General features: G+C 36.2%; 2 protein-coding genes across 2 annotated transcripts; both read left to right on the top strand.

The window, feature by feature from the left end:
- The first annotated feature begins 14,397 nt into the window (after positions 1–14,397).
- On the top strand, positions 14,398–15,709 carry LOC148584430 (coiled-coil protein). The gene is made up of 2 exons (XM_088518646.1): positions 14,398–14,647; positions 15,214–15,709. Exons 1-2 carry the CDS (start codon positions 14,422–14,424, stop codon positions 15,510–15,512), a joined length of 525 nt encoding a protein of 174 aa, XP_088374772.1. The 5' UTR covers positions 14,398–14,421; the 3' UTR covers positions 15,513–15,709.
- A 3,064-nt stretch (positions 15,710–18,773) lies between these two features.
- On the top strand, positions 18,774–24,193 carry LOC132185320 (Ribosomal protein S24/S35). The gene is made up of 5 exons (XM_059599109.2): positions 18,774–19,216; positions 20,113–20,508; positions 22,595–23,000; positions 23,574–23,820; positions 23,947–24,193. The coding sequence occupies exons 1-4, from the start codon at positions 18,901–18,903 to the stop codon at positions 23,773–23,775; spliced, it is 1,320 nt and encodes a 439-aa protein (XP_059455092.2). The 5' UTR covers positions 18,774–18,900; the 3' UTR covers positions 23,776–23,820; positions 23,947–24,193.

Genomic DNA, 24,193 nt, shown 5'->3' on the forward strand with positions numbered 1-24,193 from the left:
ATGCCTTTATTTTTTAAAACAATAGATCACATAGAAGTGTAACATTCACAATTAAGCATCTCATGAGAAAACTTAAAATTTAATCAAAACTATATGAATCAGTTCAAACTTTCTTGATCAAAATGCACGATCAGAAATACATTTGGGAATCAAATTGGGTAGAAGGCCGCCATTGTTTTAGTCTTTTAGATGCTTAGAATATTTTAATGAATGGAAAAGCTCATATGCATTTCAAGAACTTGCCCCTTAGAACCTTTCTCTCATACAAATATATGCTTCTTTGTATTCCGGCGTACGTTGATCTCGCATATATCTCTAGATAGCAAAAATGTATGTAAAATGGATGCCGTAATGCCAAAAAGCATATCTCATAAAAATAGGAGTAACTCTCAAATTAAATAAAAACATTACAAGGAAAACAAAAACAAGAAGTGGATTTCAATTGATTAAAGCATTAATTAGTTTTCCTTTATGTGGATAGACATGAATAGAAGTTAAGATTGTCTTATATGGCCCGAATTAAATAAGGGTCTTTGTGAGAGACTATAAATACTTCTATACAAAGCCCAAATTTACACAAAAGGAGCATGGATTAATTGAGCAAAGCCAAATTGGAGTTGAACTTTAGTCGGTCAGTGGATTACTAAAAAATTGTATGGAGAATATATAATCAATCTCCTTGAGTTTTCTGGTAATCCACTGATTCGATTAAAGTGTTGTAATATTCCACCACATGAAGATCAACATCAAGAATCTATGAGCATGGTTTTTCTCATAAGATCACATTCCCTCTTCTTCTCTTGTTATTTAGTGAATAACTATAATTTGGACTTAGACTTTATCAAATACAGCCTCTTAATCTTTCGTTTATTTGTTTATTTGACTCTCCGTTTGTTTATTTTTGGAGAAATGTTTGGTTTCATTCTCTTATACAATAGATGTGCAAATCCACCATTGAATTTATGGAGGATTTTTTTTTTTTTTTTTTGTAAAAAATAAAAATAAAAAATAAAATAAAAAATTGGACAAGAGATGTGTATAGCCTAGTCAAATTAGTAGTTGAATGACACTAAACATATTTCTTTATTTTGTGGTTGAATCTTATCCCTTACTCCATGCTCATAGCCTAGTCAAATTAGTAAGTTTCCTTTTGTTACAAAAAAAAAAAAAAAAAAAAAAAGGCTCTTTAAGGCCCCAATTATGTTAAACAAGTTGGCCAATGCTCTTTAATTAAGGCTCCAATTATGGTAGTAAAAAATAATTACAAAGAATTAAATTTCAAGATGCTGAGACTAAACATATTTCTTTATTTTGTGGTTGAATCTTATCCCTTACTGCATGCTCATAGCCTAGTCAAATTAGTAAGTTTCCTTTTATTACCAAAAAAAAAAAAGGTTCTTTAAGGCCCCAATTTTTTTTTTCTTTAAGGCCCCAATTATGTTAAACAAGTTGGCCAATGCTCTGCTCTTTAATTAAGGCTCCAATTATGGTAGTAAAAAATAATTACAAAGAATTAAATTTCAAGATGCTGAGACTTTAGAGAAAAAGAAAGAGAAAAATGAAAGTGACATTAATGACATCCCTAAAATAGTATTTAAACTCATGATTTCACTTGAACTTAAAACCAATATATCAATTAAGTTTGTCCATTAAAATAATATTTAAAATAAAATAAATTTTGTTTTGCGCAAATAAATTTCACATAAGAAGAATTATATGAAACTCAACACAAAATATGTTATACGTTGAAATGTATTAGAACATAATTATTAAAGGATAAGAAGACTACACAAACTCCGTTACACAAAATCTATTACACTTCCATCCGTTTGAACCGTTACCAAAGTCAATTCCACTTCAAATTCTAACGGTTACAAAAAATGAATAGTTACAATTAATGTAGTACTATTTATTTGTTATTTAATACACATGTAAGAATTTCTCTATTTAAATTAATGGAAAAGTCTCCTATGTAATGAAGTGTGAGAGACAATTATAATCAAAGTTTGTTTGAGTTATATTATGGTATCAGTGTTATAGGCTAGCGCCATTTGATCCTATGGTTTTTCTCTTTAGTGTTAGCACCGCCCGTGGGGGCTAAAACCCACATGGCCACATGGGCAGTGCCTTGGTGAAGTTCTCCAACAACTTGTGTTTTTTTTTTTACTCAGATTTATGGTGTTGTGCTCAAACCTGCAGACCCCACATATTACCCGTTGGCTTATCTTCATTACATATTACCAAATTCAGTCTTAACAGATGTTTCTTTCTCTCTTGGTCCTCACTCTTACATGATGAGTGATTGACTGATTGACTAAAGTTGGTGCTACTATCGGATCAAACACATGTTTCATTGTTGGAGCACTCTCATCATCATATTTTCGCCAAAGTCGCCAATTTCCAAGTTACGGCCATAGTAGCCGCTCCCAGCCAAAGTAGTTGATGTCCAAGTTACGGCCAAAGTAGCTGTTGCTAGCCAAAATTTGCCGATGTCAAAATCTTGGTCAAATGTAACCGATGCTAACCAAAAAATTGCCGATGTTCAAGTACGGCCAGAAGTAGCCGATATCAGCCAGAGTTACTGAAGTTCAAATTTCGGTCATAGCTGCCGGTGTTCTAATTTAGGCCATAAAAGCCATTTCTCAACCATTTGATATTCAAGATCAAACATCAACGTACGTGATCTATTGATCTACCGTTGGGTTTGCGATGACGAATTAGAACATAATTATTAAAGGATAAGAAGACTACACAAAGTCTAAAGTCTATTACACTTCTATCTGTTCCAACTGTTACCAAAGTTCATTCCACTTCACATTTTAACAGTTACAGAAAATGAATAGTCACAATTAATGTGGTTTTATTTATTTGTTATTTAATATACATATAAGAATGTTTCTATTTAAATGAATGGATAAGTCTCCTATGTAATGAAGTGTGAGAGACAATTATAATCAAAGTTTGTTTGAGTTCTATTAAAATTTAATTAAATGTCTCACAGTAGAGATGAATATTATACATGTCGTTTGAAAAAAATTAATAGCAATAAGTGAGAAGAATCATTTTAAATACAAGCAAAAATTTAGATTATTTAATTAATTAATATTTAGATATAAAAAATGCCTCACCTAAAGTTGTAGCTTTATAGCCTCAAAATTTATTAAGCCGAGCCGATTAAATTCTTAGAAGAGGAGAAAAGAGATAATTGCGAAAGCAATTTGGCTGCCATCCAATGAGATGTATTCCTTCTGAAGCTTGAAAGAGTCGATATTGCAACACTTCCTTGATATCTTGACAAGTAACATCTACCTTGCAACGGTAACTAAATTAAGAGATGAGCTAACTTAAAATTTTTGCAATTGGTTTTCAGGGACTTCTCTATGTAGTTCCTTGTTTATTACTGTGGATCCAAATAATTCTATAAGTTACTTTTATTTCATTTTCATAAATGATGTGACTTTTAAAATAATCATTTGATCAAAATTCAATAATGATCAACCACATCATTTTAGAAAGAGGCTCTGCCTTTTCTCAAGAATTCTTCTTTCTCTCTTCTTTAGGCAACACCAAAAAAAAATTATAGAGGAGGAAAGATCTTCCCTCCACCACCTTTCCTGATAGCAGTGCTCAGTGTCTTTTCTGTGGTCGCTTCCGATCTCTGTTTTTGATGATGTTGCTTTAGATCTAATTTGTAAATCTAGATTTAGATCCAGATCTAGTTTCTTCAACCCTAGATCTGATCGTCTTCATCAGCCAAGGCGTGTCTTCCTGTGGATGTCTATGACATCGTGCTCCTCCGCTACTGCTTATGGGGTTTATTTATTTATTTTATTCGTTTTGTCTGGGCCTTCAAGTTGAGGATGGATTTGTCTCCTAGCCTTTGGCTCGAGGAGGAGTAGATTGGTGTGGGGGTTTATCTCTCACGACCGGATTTTTAGTTTTTTTGTTGTTTTTTGTATTTTGGTTACTCATGTCCTAGATCTAACCTTAACGAAGTATATATGTTCCTTAAATGTAATTGTACATAGGTTAGCGGAAGCTTGAAGTTATTTTTACGACTTTATAACCTCATAGCATTTGGCTATGATTTTTCAGAGCTTTATGCTCTTGATATTTCATCAATGAAAGTTATAGATTTTTGTTTTTTTTTTAAAAAGAATGATTAATCACAAGTCCAACAATAATTTTAAAAGACACATCTTTAAAGTGATATAAGATGAGCACAAATCTTGCCCCCAATGACATAATTTTGAAGGTGGGTGGATATTCACAACAATTATTTGCCTACATTAGTAGCAATTTGAGCATCTATTGTTAAAGAGATAGTATAGGACCTAACTGTTCAAAATTCAAATAGGTAAGACAATTCAAAATTTATTTAAATAAATGAATCTCATATTAATTTTCTCCCAATAATTACCCAAATTAGTGAATCCCAAGAAAACTATCCATCATGGTAGTCATTTTCTTGGCAAGAGTGCTTTAGATGATATTGGACCGGGCTTTGGTCCATTTCCAAAGTCTCTCGTTTTCTACCACTCTCGTTTTTCTTTCAGATTTCTTTTCTAGGTTTTTTATAATTGCTTTCCTCTAATATTTTGATAGCAATGAACATCTAAACTTAAAAAATAAAATAAAATATAAAAAAACGTGAAACCTACCTTTGTTACGTAGGTTGTCTTCCGGACATTCTATGAAAATACTTATTTGTTTTTTTATCTTGGATTCCAACAATTCCCACCTTCATTCCTTCCCCAAAGCACCCAAATAACCATAACTTTCATTCCTTACTCATCTCTTATTTTATTAATCCTGGAATATTCCTACTATTAACTCTGTTTTTGATGAGTCTTCTGTTAGAGAAATTTTAAAAATTAAAATCTCCAATGATCCTAAGCCTCAATTCATATTGACTAGGGGTGGGCAAAAACACTCCCAACCCATAGACCCACCCTACCCCGCATGGTTTTTGTGTGTATTTTTGCATGTTTGGGTAGGATTTATCCAACCCGTGCAGGGTGGAGCGGGTTGCGGGTTTAGGGATTTTTTCCATGCGGGTACCCGTCTCGCCCCAAGTCTACCCGCCCATTAGTAACCTAACCTAAAAACCCAAAATATCTCCTACCCTCTCCCTCTTTTCACTCATTTCACGCAGCACGCACTGATGCAGCGTGATTTAGTGGGCTGCAGCGAATAACAACATTAAATAGCGGATAAATACTTCTAGATCTTGAGACTATTAAGGGATCTAAGAAATCTTCTTGACAAAACTAGATACTCTCTAGGTTTTGAAGGAAAACAAAGAAGAAACTCAACTTTAAGTAATTCTTATTAAACAAATTTAATAATAATTCAAATCTGCATTCTTAGGGCTCTAAGCATCTATTTATAGCCCCAAGATTCCTAGTCCTAAGATAACAATAAAATAAAGTCAGTTTAGAAGTCTACGAAAGACAACTAAACCAAATAAAAGATTAACAAAGAAACCTAATTCAAATAAAAGACTGAAAGATAAGATAGAATAAAAGACTGAAAGATAAGATAAGCCTTGAATTCCAATCTACATCATCCTCCCGAGGTTGGAGAGAATTCGCCCTCGAATTCGGACTGTTTTTTCCACAGTCCTTCGGGTGCCCTGTCAACTCGTTCCATTCTCCATTCTTCAAGATCAAGACAAGGCAACACCCCACAATAAGTGTAACACTCTTTATCTTCAAAATATCTTGATGGTTGTTGCGAAGGCCCCACACACTACTTGGCAATTCTTCGGATTTGCCGTACTTCTCCCTTCCACGTGTCATGAAAATCTTCAAATAACTAACAATGACCTTGTCACTTTTTTATAGAACATTCCCCTCCGCCAAATAGATTTCATCACAAATTTGGTTAGAAGAATTTGACAAAATAACATCTATCCTAATGAAATCAACATAGTCAATTGGCTCAACACTAAAATCAAAGACTTTATCTTCGGGGCTCTTATCGGGCACATGATATTTAGAATTGTTGTTAAAAAATGCAAAACTATCTGAAAGATTTACCTCTTCCAAGGGTTCATCTACTTCATGAAAAATTGCGATACTCTTTGAAAGGTTTACCTATTCCACTTGTTTTCCCTATTCTTCAAGCTTTTTAGGACTCTTGATGTCGTGCGGATGATTAGTAACATTATTCCCCAATATCAAATGAAGTTGAGGTTGAATGTCTTGCAATGATGGCATCGCTTTCGGTAATTCTGCTCAGACTATGTCGACACATCTCCCTAACAGCTCCTTTATCGGCCTCGGTACCTCTCCCTTGATGCGTGATGAGTGCCAAATATTGCATATTTGGACCCCTTAATTTGCATTTACTAAGCCTTTAGCTTTATTATTTTCTGATGTTTTGGTTAGCTTTTGTGTTTAAGTGATTTCTAGGCTGTTAAGAGAAAAATGCGGCTTTAAGGTGATAGTTGCAACTCATTCTGGGGCTTAAGACACTTCATGGAGCATTGGTAGCAAATTGGGATCGAGCGATTATTTGCACTCGACGAGTCCCACTAAAAATGCCATATCTTGAGTTGTATAGCTCGGATTGAGGTGATCTTGGTGTCACAAATTCATATTTCAGAACAATAGGCAAATTCTGACTGGAAGTGCGCTCGAGTGCACGTTTAGTGCGATCGAGCGCTCTCGCGCCCTGCGCAGCAACATACATGTTGCACGAGTGTGATTGAGTGCACTCGGCCGACCTGACAGTGCTGAAACCCTAAAATTAGCTTATAAATATCTTTTTTTTTCATTGTAAACAGACGGAGACGTACCGGGGGCGCCGTACTTTGTCAAAATTCGTGTTTTCTGGGTTTTTGGAGCTTTGAACTTCAATTCTATTATAAGTTTTATTTTTCTCATGATGTCAATTCAATTGTTTATTGTTTTTGTTATCATGAGAGGCTAAAACCTTCAACTAAGGTTGGAGATGAAGCCTCGTCATTGATAAACATACACGTTCTTGTCATTTTATATATACAATGAGACTATTTTATGGAAGTGTTGTTCAAAAACCAATCCAACAGTTTGATTTAAGTTTAATTGATTAGATGTTGGAATTATACTCATGTTTAATTTAATATTCGTTGTGTTTCGTCTGGGGGTACGTCGAATGATTGGATTGAGACTAATATCCATTGTGATCTACAGATACAGTGGATGATTTGATCTCAATTAAATATTCGTTGTGATTCTTTGAACGGATGGATTCATCGAATGATTTAATTTGCGTGTTTACAACTTTTGAACAATGTATTTGGATTGACTATTGTATGCAAAAAATGCAAGACATGTTGTTTGATTTGGCGAGGGGGATTCGGAAACCTTAGTAATTTGCCATTACTTGTTTTCAAATTGTTTAGTTTAGTTTATGCTTTTTTTTTGCACGAAAAAAATATGCAACTTGGAACTAGGTTAAGATAATATTGGTTTAAACTAGAAAATTTATTTTTGCAAGCACTACTCCCTGTGGATTCGACCTCGCACTTGCACACACACTTTACTGCACACGACTCGTGTGCTTGCGAGTACAATTAAATTTGTACAACAAATTTTGGCGCCGTTGTCATTGCAATTTTTTTCTTTTATTCTTATTTTTATCTGTTTCTGTTTTGTTTCATCTAACCAAAAAAAAATAGTTTGGTTTCTGTTTTCATTTTTTTTCCTACAGTTCTGCAGAATCTACTCCCTGCCAGTGCGCTCGATCGCACCCCACTCGCACTCGAGCACACTCAAGCACAAGGCAGCAGACGAAGAGCACCTGCGCTTGATCCTCCCCAACTGCGCTCAAACAGCAAACATACGCTCGAGCGCAATTCGATTACGCTCGAGCGCACCTCCGCAGAGTGCACCAAAACGGGTCAGCACCTTGAATTTTGCCAAACTTATGTTTGGTCCGTTTTGTGAGTTTTTGCTTTGAGTTTTTATTTTTAATTTTTGGTATTTTTGTTTATTTTATTTTCAAAAAAATAAATAAATAAATTGATTAATGTTTCATGTGGAATTGTGTTTTGTTTAAAGAGTGAGGATAATCATGAATTTTCCTTTAGGTAATTTTAATGCTACCCCTAGTTGTAGGATACCCACTCCTACCAACTATCCTTACCATTTTCACCCACATGAACCATGTTCATACTGTTCTAACCCTTATCATAATTCAGGTAATTGTCCATCCTAGGGACAATTTTCCAATTTTTCACATGAGCAGATGAACACCAACTTCTCCAGTCCGGGGTCTGAATCAAATTTCAATTGCTACACCCCAGACTGGAGCAACCATTCTAATTTCTCATGGCAAGCTCATGCCACGGGAAATTATGCTCCCGAATCTCATGAACTACATCATCCAGAATATCCGCAGTTCAATAACCCTTCTTCCATGCCTTCACCTTGTAATTACCCTCTTTAAGAGTCATTAGTGCAACATTTTCCAACTGCTCATGTCGATGACTTAGAGGAGAGAGTAAACCAACTCATGGCAGCTAAGCGTTCCCATACCCAACCTCCTCACACTCATGCACCTCATAAGTCATGCTCATATTGTTATCATCCTTCTCATCAGATAGATGATTGTCCATTCATTAATCATTACATGATTGATGAGGAAGATGCAAGCGAGTCTGCACATGAGCGTGTTCAAACCACCACCATACTTGGGAGTGAGGAAAAGGATGAGGAGACTGTTGATGAGCCAAGTCTGGAGGACTCATTGGGAAAGTGCTTTGCTCAATTTGGATGTGACCTAGACCTTGAAAAGTTACTTGAGCAAGCTGATGCTTTATTGGACTCCACTCCCAAGATGCGAACTGAGAATGGGGAAACCACTGAGATATCATTCCCTAACTCACCCTCATTAGCAGTTGAGCCTTTCATTGTGGGTAACCATGAGGAGGAAGAAAAAGAGGAGCAGGTTGATCACATTGAGCCCCCGTCAACTCCAAATCTATCCAGTGACAAGGGAGTGAGTACTAAAGCTCATCCCTTCATCAAAATCCCTCTTGAGACAATTCATGAACCCCAAGCTTCAATTCTTCGATGTCTCAAAGAGCCGTCTCATGCTGAAATTCTCAAGGATCTATGCACACAAGGTCATAAATTTAGGAACCATGTTCCTAAGAACATCCTTCGAAGCAAGCAACTAGGCTACCTGAGACGGCGAAACATCCTTCCAGAGGGATATCAAATTCTTAAGAAGAAAGGATGGAAGGGATTGGTCGGACATCCAAATGATCGGGGAAAGCACTGTAAAATTTTTTTCCCATTTTAATTTCTGCACATTTTCTTACTTCCTTATTTTTTATTTTTTACTTTGTTTCATTTTCTTTTTGTTTCTATCAGCAATTTATCTTTTGATATTTGTTTCTATGAGGAAATATTACTGTTAGACTTTGACAGGAGTTTTGTTGTTCAAGTTTGGGGAACGCCCTGGCCTTTGCACACTCGAGTTTTCTCATTCCACAGTATTCTATCTCTTGCCACATTGGAGACAATGTGTCATTTAAGTTTGGGGGTATGGAAAAACACATTGTCTTTTTGTTTGTTTGTGTCTTTTTGTTTGTTTTTATCTGTTTGTTTTGTTAAAAAAAAAAAAAATATATATGCTATGTTATTGATTAAGCAAGGGTAACACCTATTCTGTGGTTTGCATGTCATTGGTCTGTTTAGCATTTTGAACACAGCATGTCAGTAGGAATCTGAGTCTTTTGACTCATTGTTGGATTAGAGAGATTTCACATGTTCGAGTTTATCACCACGAGCACACTAGCACAGAATCGGTGAGGTATAAGTTTTGACTTGATTAGGGTGTATTTTGAGATAGGTAGGATGAAGTGTGATGAAACCTTGGCTTGAAATTTTTTTTTTTTTTTAAAAAAAAATCAAATCAGTTTGAGCTTCTTATTGAGTAACCGGACCTCATGCCTCACAAAGCATTGAGTGTTCGCGTAAAAAGATGAGAAACCTAACCTGGTTGGTTGTATGGCTAGTTTGGCTTCGTAGCCTAGTTGACTTGAGTAATTAAGCTCTTAGGGATGTTTCTACATCTAGTGCCCTAAAACCATTTGGTTTGGGAGTCTCTGGCCCAACACTCGTTACATGGGTCAATTAGAAAGCTTAAGGAAGCTAAGCATTGCACAGCCTAAAAAAAAAAAAAAAAAAAATTAAGCCTTGGTTTGTTTCATTTGAGCAAATTCCTATCACTTCTAAAGTACACCCAAGTTTGAGAATAAATTGAAGCCTCCGGATTTTATGTTAGTCTCACATTGCACTTATTGGAACATGTGTTGTCTTAAATTTCCATCTTTGAGTTGAATGATTTGTGCTTGTCTTGATGATGTGATTGTGGTGTTCACTATGATAAACTTGCTCATGATGTTAAAAACCATGTGTTTGTGTGAAAGTTCTTGTTTATCAAATAACATAGTGCATAAATGTTTGTGGATATCATTCCTGTTAAACCCTCACAAGACTTCACTCGTCCTCTAGGGATGCTTAGGGGTTTAAAAGGCTTGTTGCATATGCTAAATGCAATCGTCTCTCCCATGACAGCGGACATATGTTTCTTGCTTTCATTTTGTTGTTCATTTTGTTTTGCTAAGGGACTAGCAAAATGTAAGTTTGGGGCTTTCCATGTCCGTCAACTCCTGCTTGGCTACAAAGGATTGACCATCTCCTTGTGAATGTTTTGGCTCTGCCCATGGGCTATGTAGCAACGTCAATTTGGTTTTACCAAACATGAAGCTGTACATGTTCTTTGTTTCATCATGGATAATAGCTCTATCATATTTCCATGGCTTTCCCAACAATAGGTGACACGTATCCATATTGACCACATCACACCACACATGATCCACATATTTAGCTCCAATAGAAAAAGACACTAGACAATGTTTAGAAACCATTACCTCATTTCCTTTCGTGAGCCCTTCCAACCGATAGGGAGTAGGATGTCTCTTGGTCTCAAGCCCTAGCTTCCAAACTGCTTCCTCCGAGACTACATTCATTCCACTCCTTGGATCGATGACAAGCTTGGCCACCTTGCATCCCATGGTGCATGTAGTCTGAAATTGTTGGTACATACCTCCAATGTATCGGGACACCGATTGATGCTTGACCTCCTCCATCTCCCAAGACACCTTTTTTTGTAGGAATTTTCTATTTTTTCTTTTTGGGTGTCGAGCTTGACACCTGCATCCCGTGATATAGCATGGGCTTGTGCCGTTGGAAATTCTTCCGTACTCCGTGCCCTGCATAAGGATTGACAGGTTCACCCTCGACGATAAATTTGTTTTTCGCCCCCGCATATCTTGGTTTTGGTTGACAACGACGAACACTCGGACCATCCATGTCAGCCAAGTGATCGGTAGGGACCCCGTGTTGGGTGCACGCACACCCTCCTTCCGCACGGTTAGACCACCAAACCTCTCCTCCATGTGCCGCAAACGAATCGCCTGTTGCTACTTACGTGCTGCCTCCGTGCGCATGTGCACCTTATTTATGTCTGCTAGATGGTCGTTCCTCTCCATTCATGGAAAGAAAACTGGAGCTTTGATACCAACTGATGCAACGTGACTTAGTGGGTTGCATCGAATAACAACATTAAATAGCTGATAAATACTTCTAGATCTTCAGACTATCAAGGAATCTAAGAAATCTTATTGACAAAACTAGATACTCTCTAGGTTTTGAAGAAAAACAAAGAAGAAACTCAACTCTGAGTAATTCTTATTAAACAAACTCAATAATAATCCAAATCTGCATTCTCAGGGTTCTAAGCATCTATTTATAACCCTAAAACTCCTAGTTCAAAGAAAGACAACTAAACCAAATAAAAGACTAACAAAGAAACCTAATTCAAATAAAAGACTGAAAGATAAGATAGAATAAAAGACTAGGAAAAAAACCTAATAAAAGACTGAAAGATAAGATAAGCCTTGAATTTCAATCTATATCATCTTTCCTTCTCCTTCTTTCTCTTTGATTTTCTTCTCCTTCTTTCCCCCTCCAGCTTCCACTCACCTAGTTCCCAACCATGCTCTTTTTGCCAACACCAGAGAGCTCGAAGATGGAAAGACAGTGAGATTGAGGAGGAGTCGGGATCGAAAGAGAGAGAGTTGGGCTGAGAGTGAAATGGAGGGAGAATCAGTGAGAAAGAGAGATAAAGAAGAGAAAGAAATGAATTTACGGTGAGAGAGAAAGATGGAATTATGGTTTTTACGGATTATGATTATTAGGTTCTCATGAAGTAAGTTGTGATTGATTAGTTAAATTTCTTCTCTTTCTTTCCATCTGATTTTCTTCTCTTCTTCTCCTTCTTTCCCTCTGATTTTATTCTCTTCTTCTCCTTCTTTCCCTCAATATGTTTGCTTGCTAAGAAAATCCTTGAGAGCGTGGAAGAGAAATTTTGGATGCTTTGGATTCTTACCCGACCCACCTCACAAAACCCGTGCCTATTCAACCCTCCCAGTAATACCCAAACCCGCGCGGATATTGATAATTGTGTGCGGGTGGCGGGTTGGAATTTCCAAAACCCGTAGGGTGTGGGGCAAGTGAGAAAAAGGTCGATACCCACCCCGCCCCAACCTGTGCCCACCACTAATCTTGACCCCTTCCCTTTCTGGCAAGTTTACCACCCCTTTGGCCTACAATTCCATCATTCAATCACATTTCTATGGGCCTAGTTCTTCCACCCCCGCCAAAATTCTGGGATGATCTTTGGACATTAAAGCTCAATGATAGACTTCGACTCTTCCTCAAGAAAATTGCTTGGAATATTCTCCCTACCAAAGCCCGCATAAATTCAATTTTACCCTCCATTCAGTTAGCCACTTGCCCTCTCTGAAAAGCTAAGGAAGACTCACTTCAACGCTATTTTTTTTTTTTTTTTGTTCTTTGTCTTTGCTAGAGTAGTATGACGCAACTCCTTCTAGCCTCTGAATTTGGAAGTTCTCAACTTTTCTAATATGATGACTGGATCAATCTTATCATTTCTCCAAGTACCTCCTCCTTTGGAATTCCCAAAAAAGACCACCACAAGTTTCAAATATTTCCTGCTGTGTCTTGTGATCTTTTGCGGTTTTTCCGCAACAAAGCATACCATGATGGTCTCACTTATGATGCTTTGCAAGTCTCAGGGACAATTATCAAGGTCTTGCTAGAGCATTTCAATGCCCAGCATCGAATCACTTCACCCCATTAGAATATTGGTTACCTCCTCCCCTCTCTTGGTTCAAGATGAACTGTGATACTGCTATTCGAGATTCTTTCTCTGCTCAAGCAGTTGTCTGTCAAAACCACAAGGGACACATTATCAAAATAATTTCCAATATTAGCCCACCTTGTCAACCTAATTATGGTGAAGCCCTTGTTGCCCGCTTTGCTGTGACACTAGCTCTTTCTCTCAATCTTGGAAAATTTATTTTGGAAGGTGACTCGCAAATTGTTATTTCTGCTCTTCAGCACCCTAGCATTCCTCAAGATTGGCATATCTCTTCTGTTATCTTAGACACTCTTGATATCATTTCAGTTTTCTGTTCTTGGAATGCCATCAAAGTCAATAGAAGTGTAAACTTCTGTGTCCACTTTGCAGTGCGTTGGACCGCAGCCAGATCATTTTCTGGCTGCATTCCCATTTATCTTCTTCCTACTCCTTTAGTTCCTATCACTAGCGGGAAGGACCCTCCTTCAGTTTTTAGTCCTAGGCTTGTTTAGTTTTCTTGTTGACTTTCTGTTTTGTTGCTTATTTACTCACATAAATAAATAAAATAATAATAATAATAATAATAATAATAATCTGTGATTAGAATTGACATGAAATTTTCGTGATATAATGTCAGGAAAAAAAAAAAAAACCAATAAACCATTAATATAGTCAATTTGTGAAACTTTTTTTTGTTTCCTATAATATCTCATGAAAAATACTAGGTGTTCTTCTAGTATTCTCTTGGTGTTCTCCCAATTGTAATGCGGCTTTTAAAATTATAGTTGAATTTGATATAATCGTTATTACTTTAATTATTTGGTGATTTTAAAAGTCACATCACAGTTGGAAGGACATCAAAAGAGCACTAGAAAAACACCTATCATTTCCTCTTATCCCATATCTCATAGCCCATAAACCCAAAAATTTTCATTTGTGCTCCTAAAAAACGGTTTTTCAAGAATTAAATCGGATAAAAACATTGTGGTTTGAAGAAATTTATATTTCAAAATGTTAAGAAACTCCTTAAGAAAAAAAAGAAAAAGAAAAAGAACCCAGGTTTAGAACTGTCCAACCACAACTAGATAATTCTCTCTGCTAAAAAAAAGAAAAAGAAAAATATATATATATACAAAATAGTATATAAAAGAGAGTTTAATAAACCCCCCCCAACAGAGCCTAAAACCCTAAGAAGCCATGAAGCGCAGTCTGCTAAAACATGCTTCTCTCGGCGCTCGCAATCTTCTTCTCTCTCCTTCCACTTACAGGCCAAGCCCTAGTTCCTCGCTCGCCCCACTTGCCGCTTCGACTCAGTTTCGAGTCGGACTCCACTCGTTCGAATCTGTCTCATCCAATAAATCGAATTTGACACAGACCCAGAAGATGGTTTTCTCCACCAATGTTGAAGATGTCAGTGATCAAGGTAAAAATTTGATCTTGTCTTCTGTTTGGTTGCTGGGAAACCCAAGAAAATGAAGGAAAGAGGAAAATAAAAATCTTTTAATTTCAGAGTTTTAATGATTTCTAACTCGATATAATTTCAGAGTTCTAGCAGTTACTATTTTTTTGGGGGAAATCTGGGAATCTGTTGGGTTCTGTTACTTTTATGCTAATAGTCTATGAATTTATTAAATGAATAAATATTTGAAGGATCATAGAACTGCAAGGCAACACTTGCAATTTACTGCGAAAATATTCTTGGAAGTCTAAAGATACTTAATTCTGCGGGTTTGAGATTTCTGGATCGACATTTCTTTTTGAGAAATCTGAATATATGCAACTCCTTTTTCACTATACCACTGAAATTCTAATGATCTTAGTTTGGGTTTCACAAGAAATATAAAAATAGAATAAAATATGTTTTGGTTGAAAGGGGTTTATCATATGCATTTTAATAGTAGCGTGTTCCAAATAATGTAATTTGTTTTGCATTCATCTGGGATTTTTGCTCGGTTTAATTATTGCTATGCAAGTGGTTTGGTATTTCAGAGCTGAAAAATCGCATAGAAAAATTCTATGCCGGGGATGCAGAGGCAGTACCATCGATCTTTGAAGCGATTTTGAAGAGGAAATTGGCTGGTAAGGATGACGAGGCTGAGAAGAAGTTGATGGAGCAAATTTGTGGGAAGAGGGGAAAGGCTCTGGAAGATAGTGACGATGAGGAGTTTGGCTCCGATGAGGAGTTTGATGAAGAGTCTGACTCTGATTTCGACGATTCACCGAGTGAAATTGATGAAGATTTTGATGAAAAGAAGATTGGAATGAGGAGAAGGACAAGGGATGAGTAATGTGCATAATGCAGGAGATGCTATGGGTGTTGATTTTATCTCACAAGCATGCTTGTACCATGTTCGAAAGTTCAATGTCAGCAGGTTGGTAGAATTGTTATGTTATATGGGCAATTTGCTTGTTTGAACAATTTCAATGCTTGAAATTTTTGTTGCTTATTAATGAAGAGCCGATAAACTTTGGGTTTGTTTGATAATGCTCTTTGAGTAGTGTTTGTTTGGTTTTTAGTTGAAAGAGTGTTTTGATGCGACATAAAGATAAAGTTTTACTTTTTCATTTGATAATGCATGCGTTGGTCCAACTGCAAGAGGTGCAAGTTGTTCTTGTTTGATGCTGTTAATGCCACTTTTGGTGAGAAAATTCTTGATGACTCTCCATACTAGCAAACAATGGATTGGAACTAGAATGAAAATGCAACCTCACCAAAGCTACAATAACAGTTCCAAGTACTTGTTCCTTATATCTACCATTGTTTGCGACTTCAATTTAAGGAGAAATTGTCATCCATAATGTATTAAAAAGTTAATGGAGACCCCATTGTTCCTACAACACTATAGATGAGCCCATGGTTCATCTGAAAAGACCCTTGGATTCTTTTCCTTCCCTCCCTCTCCCGTAGAAGGCATCTCTTTCCCTCCTCATATCCAGAGTGTTAAGGGACTTGATTGGATAGGGTATGAAGGTGTGAAAATAAGATCTGATTCGCAAGTCCTTAAAGAAATGATTTTCCTTTCCATTGGTCCTCCCGGGCAAACTCTTTTAAATCTATTATTAAATTTGTGAGACCCACATCTCGGTCCAACCTTACAAATCCACCATTGGATTGGTTGATTTGCCAGAGTTGGACGAGAGAAGGACCAATAGAGAAAACCAGTAGCATGTCTCTTTAGCAAGTGCATAGCAGAGAGAGGCTATCATGTACCACCAAAGGGCCTGGACTGAAGTAATTTCTTCGCCCTCCTCCAAAGGTTGTGGTAAAAATAAATTTTGATGTCGCAGTGCATGTGGGTTTCGTCGTAGCTGTAAATATATGTTTACATGGACCAAATATTTCTCTGGGATGGTCGATTAGGATTTAGGCATGTTCTGCATTGTGCAAATTAGAATTTTCATTGCTTGCTAAAATGGGCTGCTCTCTTTGCCATCTTCGGTTGCATTCAGTGTATGAGTCCAAAAAAAAACCCCCAAGAAAAAAATTCCAAAAAAGAAAATCTATGATTAGCTTTTTTTTTAAAAAAAAATCATGAATTTTTTAAGCTCAAACCTAAAGTAGCCCTGCAAAAATTCCAAAACAAAATCTATATGGTGTTTGAGCCGCTCGAAAAAACTTCTCACAACATAATTTTTGAAAAAAAAAAAAAGGTTTATCAATCTTGAAGCTCAAAAACCCAAAATTCCTAAGCTAGCTACCATCCATACAATGGTCTAGCTCCTTGAAAAAAAAATAAAGTCATATGAAATGACCTCTTTAAACATGACATAACACATTTTAACTTTTTTTTAAAAGAAAATTTTATACACGTGCCCATATTTTCTTTATTTATTTTTTCTGCAAGCAAAGAATGCAAAAGCTTAAAAGATACATATTATAGAAGACAAAAGTCCGGAGCAGACTCAATATTCAATAAATTCTTTACCTCATTATGTTATTTTGGTCAACTATTTTAGCTTTTATCCTGTGGTAGGGTTGTAATTGAGTTGAGTCGAGTTGAGCTTTAAAATTTTAAGTGTGGCTCATTTGCGAAGATGTTTATTTAAGCCGAACTTGAGTTCGAGTCAAGCTTGAGTTTGAGCCGAGCTATGAAATGTGTGTTCAACACTAGGTCGTTAAAAGTTCAGGCGAGCTCGAACTTGAGCTCATTGAGAATGCTCTTCGAGCCAAGCCAAGCCGGGCTCAACTCAAGCTCAAGCTAGGCTATTATATATATATATATATATATATATATATAAGAAACTAGATAATATGTTTACTAATACACACATATAAATATTAAGTAACCTATATAACATACATTACTAAGGCTGTTTGGGATTGTGTTTGAGGGGCTTAAAAGTGTTTTTAACACTTAAAAAGTTGGTTTGAAGAAAAAAGTACTTGTTTGGTAAAAATATTAAAAGCACTTTTAATGGTCCAAAAAACTTGAAAATAAAGCTTTTGCCCAAGATCTATAAACGAGCTAACAAGTCGGGCAAATAAGCCAACCAAACTTTAAACGAGATGAGCTTGCGAGCTCTTATCGAGTTTTCTCGAGCGAGTCGAGTATGTATCATTTACGAATCAAGCATGTTTCTATAGTAACGAACGGGTTTATACATTATCATGCTCGAGTTCGGGTTGAGCTAAACCAAGGTGTATCGAGCGAGTTGTCGAACAAACTGGTTTATTTACAACCCTACCTATGGATATTAGGCATTCACGAAGGCTACACCGACATTTACCAACAACACAAAATTTACTAAATTCTTATACTACTTTGGTGTCAACATATGATTAAGTGAAAGCAAATGTCAAGTTCGGTTCAAAATGATGATTTTTTTTTTTTTTTTTTTTTTTTCGGCGCGTAAATAAAATCTTACTCTACCAATTGCATCCCTCCCGGAAGTTTTCCTCCAAAAATTTTGTTCTATGATTATGTGAAGGCCCCTCCTTCAATCAAGTTCTTTGAGAGTAGGCAGATTAAAACTCCAAAGAAGTTAAAAGGTCCTTTTGAATAGAGCGTCTAGAAAAGAATTGCAATTGCAACTTTTGTCTACACATATTGAATAAGCAATCTGCAAACAGAGTTCTGTTCTATATACTTGTTTTTCTTGCTAATAAGGTGTCAAACTTCTTTAAATACTTGATTAATTCCTAAGTATGAGCAATCCTCTACTTTATACATATCATATAATTAATTATTAAAGGGACAAGAATTTCCTCACTGAATTAAAGGAAATATCTCTAATTTAACTTTATAATTTTGTCATGTACATATTGGCACGTGAAAAGTTAATAATCTTTTTATAAAATTATTAAAAATTCATGTGCTTTTTACATATTCAAAAGACATATAACAATTTTATAGGCTCCCTCCCTCAAATGAATTTCCTTCAAATCTGTCAATTACTGAGATGATAAGTTATAAAGTTCAAATAAATTTCTTTAAAGAAAAATAAGGAGAAATAAAGATCAAATAAACAATTTCATAAATAAAAAAATCCTATATATATATATATTGTTTATTTCTTCTCTGTTTTTTTTGTTTTTCCTCCCAAAAACCCAAATTCACTCCATTGCAAAAATACAAAAATGAGAGAATTGGAGAACCCCCCCCTGTAGCCCAGAGAAAGCTTAAACCCTATAGACAGAGTGAGAGGGAGGGAGAGAGAGAGAGAGAGAGAGTCACCATGAAGCGCACTCTGCTGAGAAATGTCGCTCTCTACACTCGCAATCTTCTAAGGAACCCAAACCCTAGTCCTTCACTAGCCCCTCTCGCCGCCTCGACTCGGCCCCGACTCAGGTTCTACTCGTCTGAGAACGACTCGTCCGGCGAAAAACCCAGCTCTGCTCCCGTGACGAGCTTGGCACAACCCCAAAAGAAGGATGACCCTATTGCCGTCGAGGATGTTTCGGGTAAAAACCCTAGCTCTACTCCCGAGACGAGCATGGTACAAACCCAGAAGAAGGATGCCCTCATTGCCGTCGAGGATGTCAATAACAAAGGTAGAACGAAACTTGAGTCTTGCTCTGTTTGGTTGCTGTGAAAGTTGAAGAAAAGCAATATGAAAATCAAATTTTGATGCTCTTATTTGATTTTGAGTATTCATTTTGTTAGTCTTTTAAAGAGTTCCTCGGAAACGTGAGAAGGTTAAGTATGTCAAATGGTTGAATTAGGCTCAGTGTAGCACTGAGGTTCAAATGTGAATTTATTTTCCCTTCACCTTCAATTTCCTCCCGAAAGAAAGAGATCCTTTCGTTCTTGCGCATGAATTATGTGATGGAATATGTAATTTTGTTTGAAGGAATGTGTGGATCTGTTTAAGAAGACGAAGGGTAACGTAATCATCTGCTGCAATTGGGGGATTGATCCCCAGATTCTGGTTTAGAGTTTGTTTTGTTTTTTTTGATATAGTTGTTTGGGTGTTTAGATTTTGAAGCTTGTTTCAAAATCTGGTTTGGTTGGTTTCTGCTGGTTTTGTGTAGAAGTGTAAAGAGTTATTTTTTTTGATAAGTAAAAAGGCAAACAAATCTATAGCGGATGTTTTTAGAGGCAAAACTATTGAGAAAAGATAGACACCCACGGTGTAAAGAGTTATAGTTCTTGATATGAAATTTATACTAATTCATAAAAAAAAAAAAAAATTCTGTTTGATTTATTAGGTTTCTGGATCTGAACTGTTTGTGATTTAATGTATTAATTATATTCTAAATTTTTTGTATATTTTTATACTAAATGATAGGCTATCCAATTGAAATTTGTTATGAAATAAATCTAAATTTGCTTATGATTATGGCGCTTCTAGGTTTTTTTGGAAACATTGTGGATTTGTGTTTTTGTTGCTGGGTTTTGAGATCAAGTTGAATTGTTTGAGATTTAATCTGTAAGTTTTTGTCCTCAGAACTGAAAATGCGAATAGAGAAGTACTTTAAAGGTGACGAGGAGGCACTTCCATCGATCCTTGAAGCGATTCTGCAGAGGAAGTTGGCCGGAAAGCATGAGGAGACGGATGATGAGCTGATGGAAGAGTTACGGATGAAGCCGCTAGATAATGTTAAGGACAAAGAATTTGAATCGGATTTTGAGGAAATGCATGAGACGGATGAGGAGATTGATGATTTGTACAGTGCAAGGGATATAGTCACGAAGAAAATGGTTAAGGATGAGTTCTTCAACATGGATGAGCGGAAGTGGGACGGGCTTGTTAAGGATGCGATTCAGCACAAGGTGATGAAGGACACAAGGGAGTGTGAGGAGATTTTAGAGGATATGCTTAGATGGAACAGCCTCCTCCCAGGTATACCTTTTCTTATATCTCATTTGCTTTTGATTTGTATGATTACTTTTTACCGGTAAGGATATAGTTCAATGTTATGTTGTTTGTTTCTGACAATCAATTAAACCTTATTCACAACTGTAATTATTTCTCATTTAGTTTCTGAATATATTTTCCTTGCTGTCTTCCATGAATTAGTGTTTTTAAATACAACGGTTTTCAGATGTTTAGATACCTCTAAACTGTAGCTTACAATCTTCTGTCTATACTTAACTCTTGATTTCCTGTGCCAACATTTGCAAATGAACCTTATACCACTGTTATCTATTAATTTTAATTATGCTTCTGAAATTGTTGGCTGATTGATTCAAGTCATAGCTATCAAATTATCTAGTTGATTCTAAATCTAATATTTCTTAAAGAATGCCTATTCTCATGAGGCTTATAGGCTGCACTATCTGTTTTCTCATTTGCTAGTAAAGCTTTCTTAAAACATCTAAAGACTCAACCTTTGAGCTTCTTGTCTTGATTTCTGAGATGAAGTACAATTTCTAAAATGGTGGTATCTCTTGTTGTCTTCATGGAATTTATTCATTTGAATGACCGAAAAGAGAGAGTTGAACTGAGATTCTCATCACGCACTGTCTCCTTGGTCTTGTTCTTCACTCTGCTTGCGTAGAACCCAGTGTGCGGTTATTTTACATTTGATCATTAACATGTTTGATGAATTTTTTTAGTAAGTATACACGCTATGGAAAGTGAGGAACAAGCCGAAGCATTGATTCTGTTATTATTTCGAACTTTGTCATTTATGGTAGGAATGTCACTACATAATCATTACATGTTGAAATTGTAATGATCTGGACTATAATTTTTCTTTACAGTTTTGATTTACATTGACAAGAAGGATAAATGCAGCAACCATGTTTGTCATAAAAGTGGATGTCTGGCTGAAAAGCTAGTAATAGATGAGAAGTAATATGTAGAATATGGGTTTATCATTAAGTTTTGTTACCCTTGCCCCTGGGTTTCGGCTTAGTTGGCAGTGGAGTGGGAGTGAGGGTAGTCTTAGGTTTAAATCTGAATAATAAAAATAAATGGAGGAAGCCCTGACTATGTAAAGGAGAATATCATGTGGAATTTTTATTTTATATTTAGAAAGGGAAGGTAATTGGAACAAAATTTACTGTAGTTAGTGTACCGTTGGTAGTGTGTTATTGGTCCCTTATTTAGCTTTGCCATTAGAATACTAGTCTCTTGTTCAACTTATTCCATATTCATGTTCTGATATGGACTAGTTTGCCACCAGTAAGTAAACTTATGGTGTTATAATTTTGATCTGAATAACATGATTTTAGTAAACTTTGAGATACTAATGGTTCAGAATCCATAATAAAGATCCATTAACGTCTCAAGAATATGAAATTTCATATCTAATGACTGTCCATATTGTTGGGTATACAAGAATTTGTATTTAACAATATGAGCTTTGGAGGTTTTGAAGAAATCCGTCTCTGTGCTTCAGTAAAGGAATAAAGTTAGGGGGTTGTCAAGTCATGCCTTCGTTCAGAGTGACAGTGCGGCAGCCGATATGTTATTGGGGGATCCTGACTTGTTACCGTTATAGTCTATACTGCATTGAAAATAGTTAAGAGTTTTGATCTGAATCTTTTTAGCAGGGGAATTCGACTCTGGTTATCTCTTATTTTAGAAGCATATTTATTTGAGAAAGCTTTTCCTTGTAGTTGGAATCATATTTTTCTTTCTGCAAGTAATTTTCCAGTTATTGAGAGAACGACTCTTATGAAATGTCAGATGTTTGCACATCAAACCTTCAGCTTTTCTGCCTACGGACTTCTTAAACATACATGTTTTTTCTTTTTTAGCAACATATGTTCTGTGATTAAATAGAGGTCATATCTTTCACTAATTCTGTCATTAAGAATTTTATTTATCCAAAAATTCTGTCATTAAGAATTTGCTTGGTTGTTTGCAAGGATGCATATTGTAGCCAATCATTGTAACAGTAAATATCATGATAATTACTTATTTTAACTAAACTGGCATCTGCTGAATGTTTCTTTAAGGCATTGTTTTTTTTCTTCAGATGAGATAAAGAAGAAGGTGGAAGAGAGGTTCAATGAGCTAGGGGATATGTGTGAAAGAGGAGAGATTGAACCTGAAGAAGCTTACGAGCTGTTTAAGAAGTTTGAGGATGAGATGGTCATGGAATGTACGAGTATAATGGAAGCTGAGGGCCCCCCCCAGTTTGATGAGACTGCTGTGCCAGACAAGAAAAAGGACCCACCTGGTGAAGGACCGATCCTTAGGTGGCAAACAAGGGTAGTCTTTGCTCCCGGTGGTGATGCATGGCACCCAAAAAACAGAAAAGTGAAAATGTCTGTTACTGTGAAAGAGCTTGGGCTTTCAAAGCATCAGTTCCGTCGTCTTAGGGAACTGGTTGGAAACAGATACCATCCAGGGAAAGATGAGCTTACAATCATTAGTGAGAGGTAAGGTCCATGAACAAAAAAATGCCATCTCACTAATGCGTTATCATTTTAACTTTTGTGGTTCTTAGTCCAATGCTGAAATCCTAGTAGTCCTGGTGTTTTATATGACTAAACCGTAAAATAAATTCTTGAATCTTCTTCATATTTGGATATTTGGTCATGAGATGAGGCTTATGTATTTTACTCATCAACTAATCATTTCCCAATAAATACATTATTTGCACTTTCGAAATCAAACAATGTTATCTTTCTAGAGTTTTTTTTTTTTTTTTTTTTCATGTGTAATATTATATAAAAAGGCTAGATATAGGTTATTGCTCATTCTTTTAATCATTGCATTATCTGCATTCCATGCGTTAGGAGCAGTATTTTTGTAGAAAATTTTCTTCTAGGCAAATGGAAAAGCTCTTCCCCTTCCCCCTTCTCTGTGGGGGGCAGGATGAGAGTGTTTTTGGTTTGGAGTTGTATAAAACCCAGTAATGCTTTCCAAAACTTTTTTTTTTTTTTCTTCCAACTATTTCTTGGGTTGAGCACTTTATGATATATGTGTATTTTTGTTTTTTCTGGCTGAAGGTTTGAACATCGCGAGGAAAACAGAAAGGATTGCCTTAGGACTCTCTATTCCCTCATTGAGGAATCTGGGAAAGCAAGGAAGCTAGTAGAGAATGCTCGAGCTTCATATGTCAAGGAGAGACTTAGAGCTAATCCTGCATTTATGGAGAGGTTGCGTGCCAAGACCATGAGAATACGAGAATCTGACTCGGTGTCTGCTTGAAAATTTGATTAGCAACAGCTGGCTCTTGGATAAATAAAATTCCTGGTTGGTCTTATGATTCCTTGCTATTTGCTTGTTTTTCTTGATTGGTGATTGCTCCATGATAATTTTTATTGCATTCAAGTTTTTTCTCACAATTTTAAGGGCAAAACAATGTTCCTTCCTCTGCAGATATCATGTATTTTTGTTAGATGCTGATTTTTGTCCACCAATTACTTCATGTTCCTGGTGCTGAAAATGCCACTCGGATGCCATTACCTTTCAAAGTTAAAATGGTTCATGTGAAGGTGTATGCAGATCTTTCAAAGAGTGAGAGATTAGTAACATCATTTCTTGTACCATTCTTTTTTGGTCTCCTTGTGCAACATTTTGATTGGATGCTTTTGTGCCCATGTGGCCAAATATTTTCAAGAGTTTA

This window comes from Corylus avellana, chromosome 7 (genome assembly GCF_965113065.1).
Source record: "Corylus avellana chromosome 7, dhCorAvel1.hap1.2, whole genome shotgun sequence".
NCBI classification, from domain to species: Eukaryota; Viridiplantae; Streptophyta; class Magnoliopsida; order Fagales; family Betulaceae; genus Corylus; species Corylus avellana.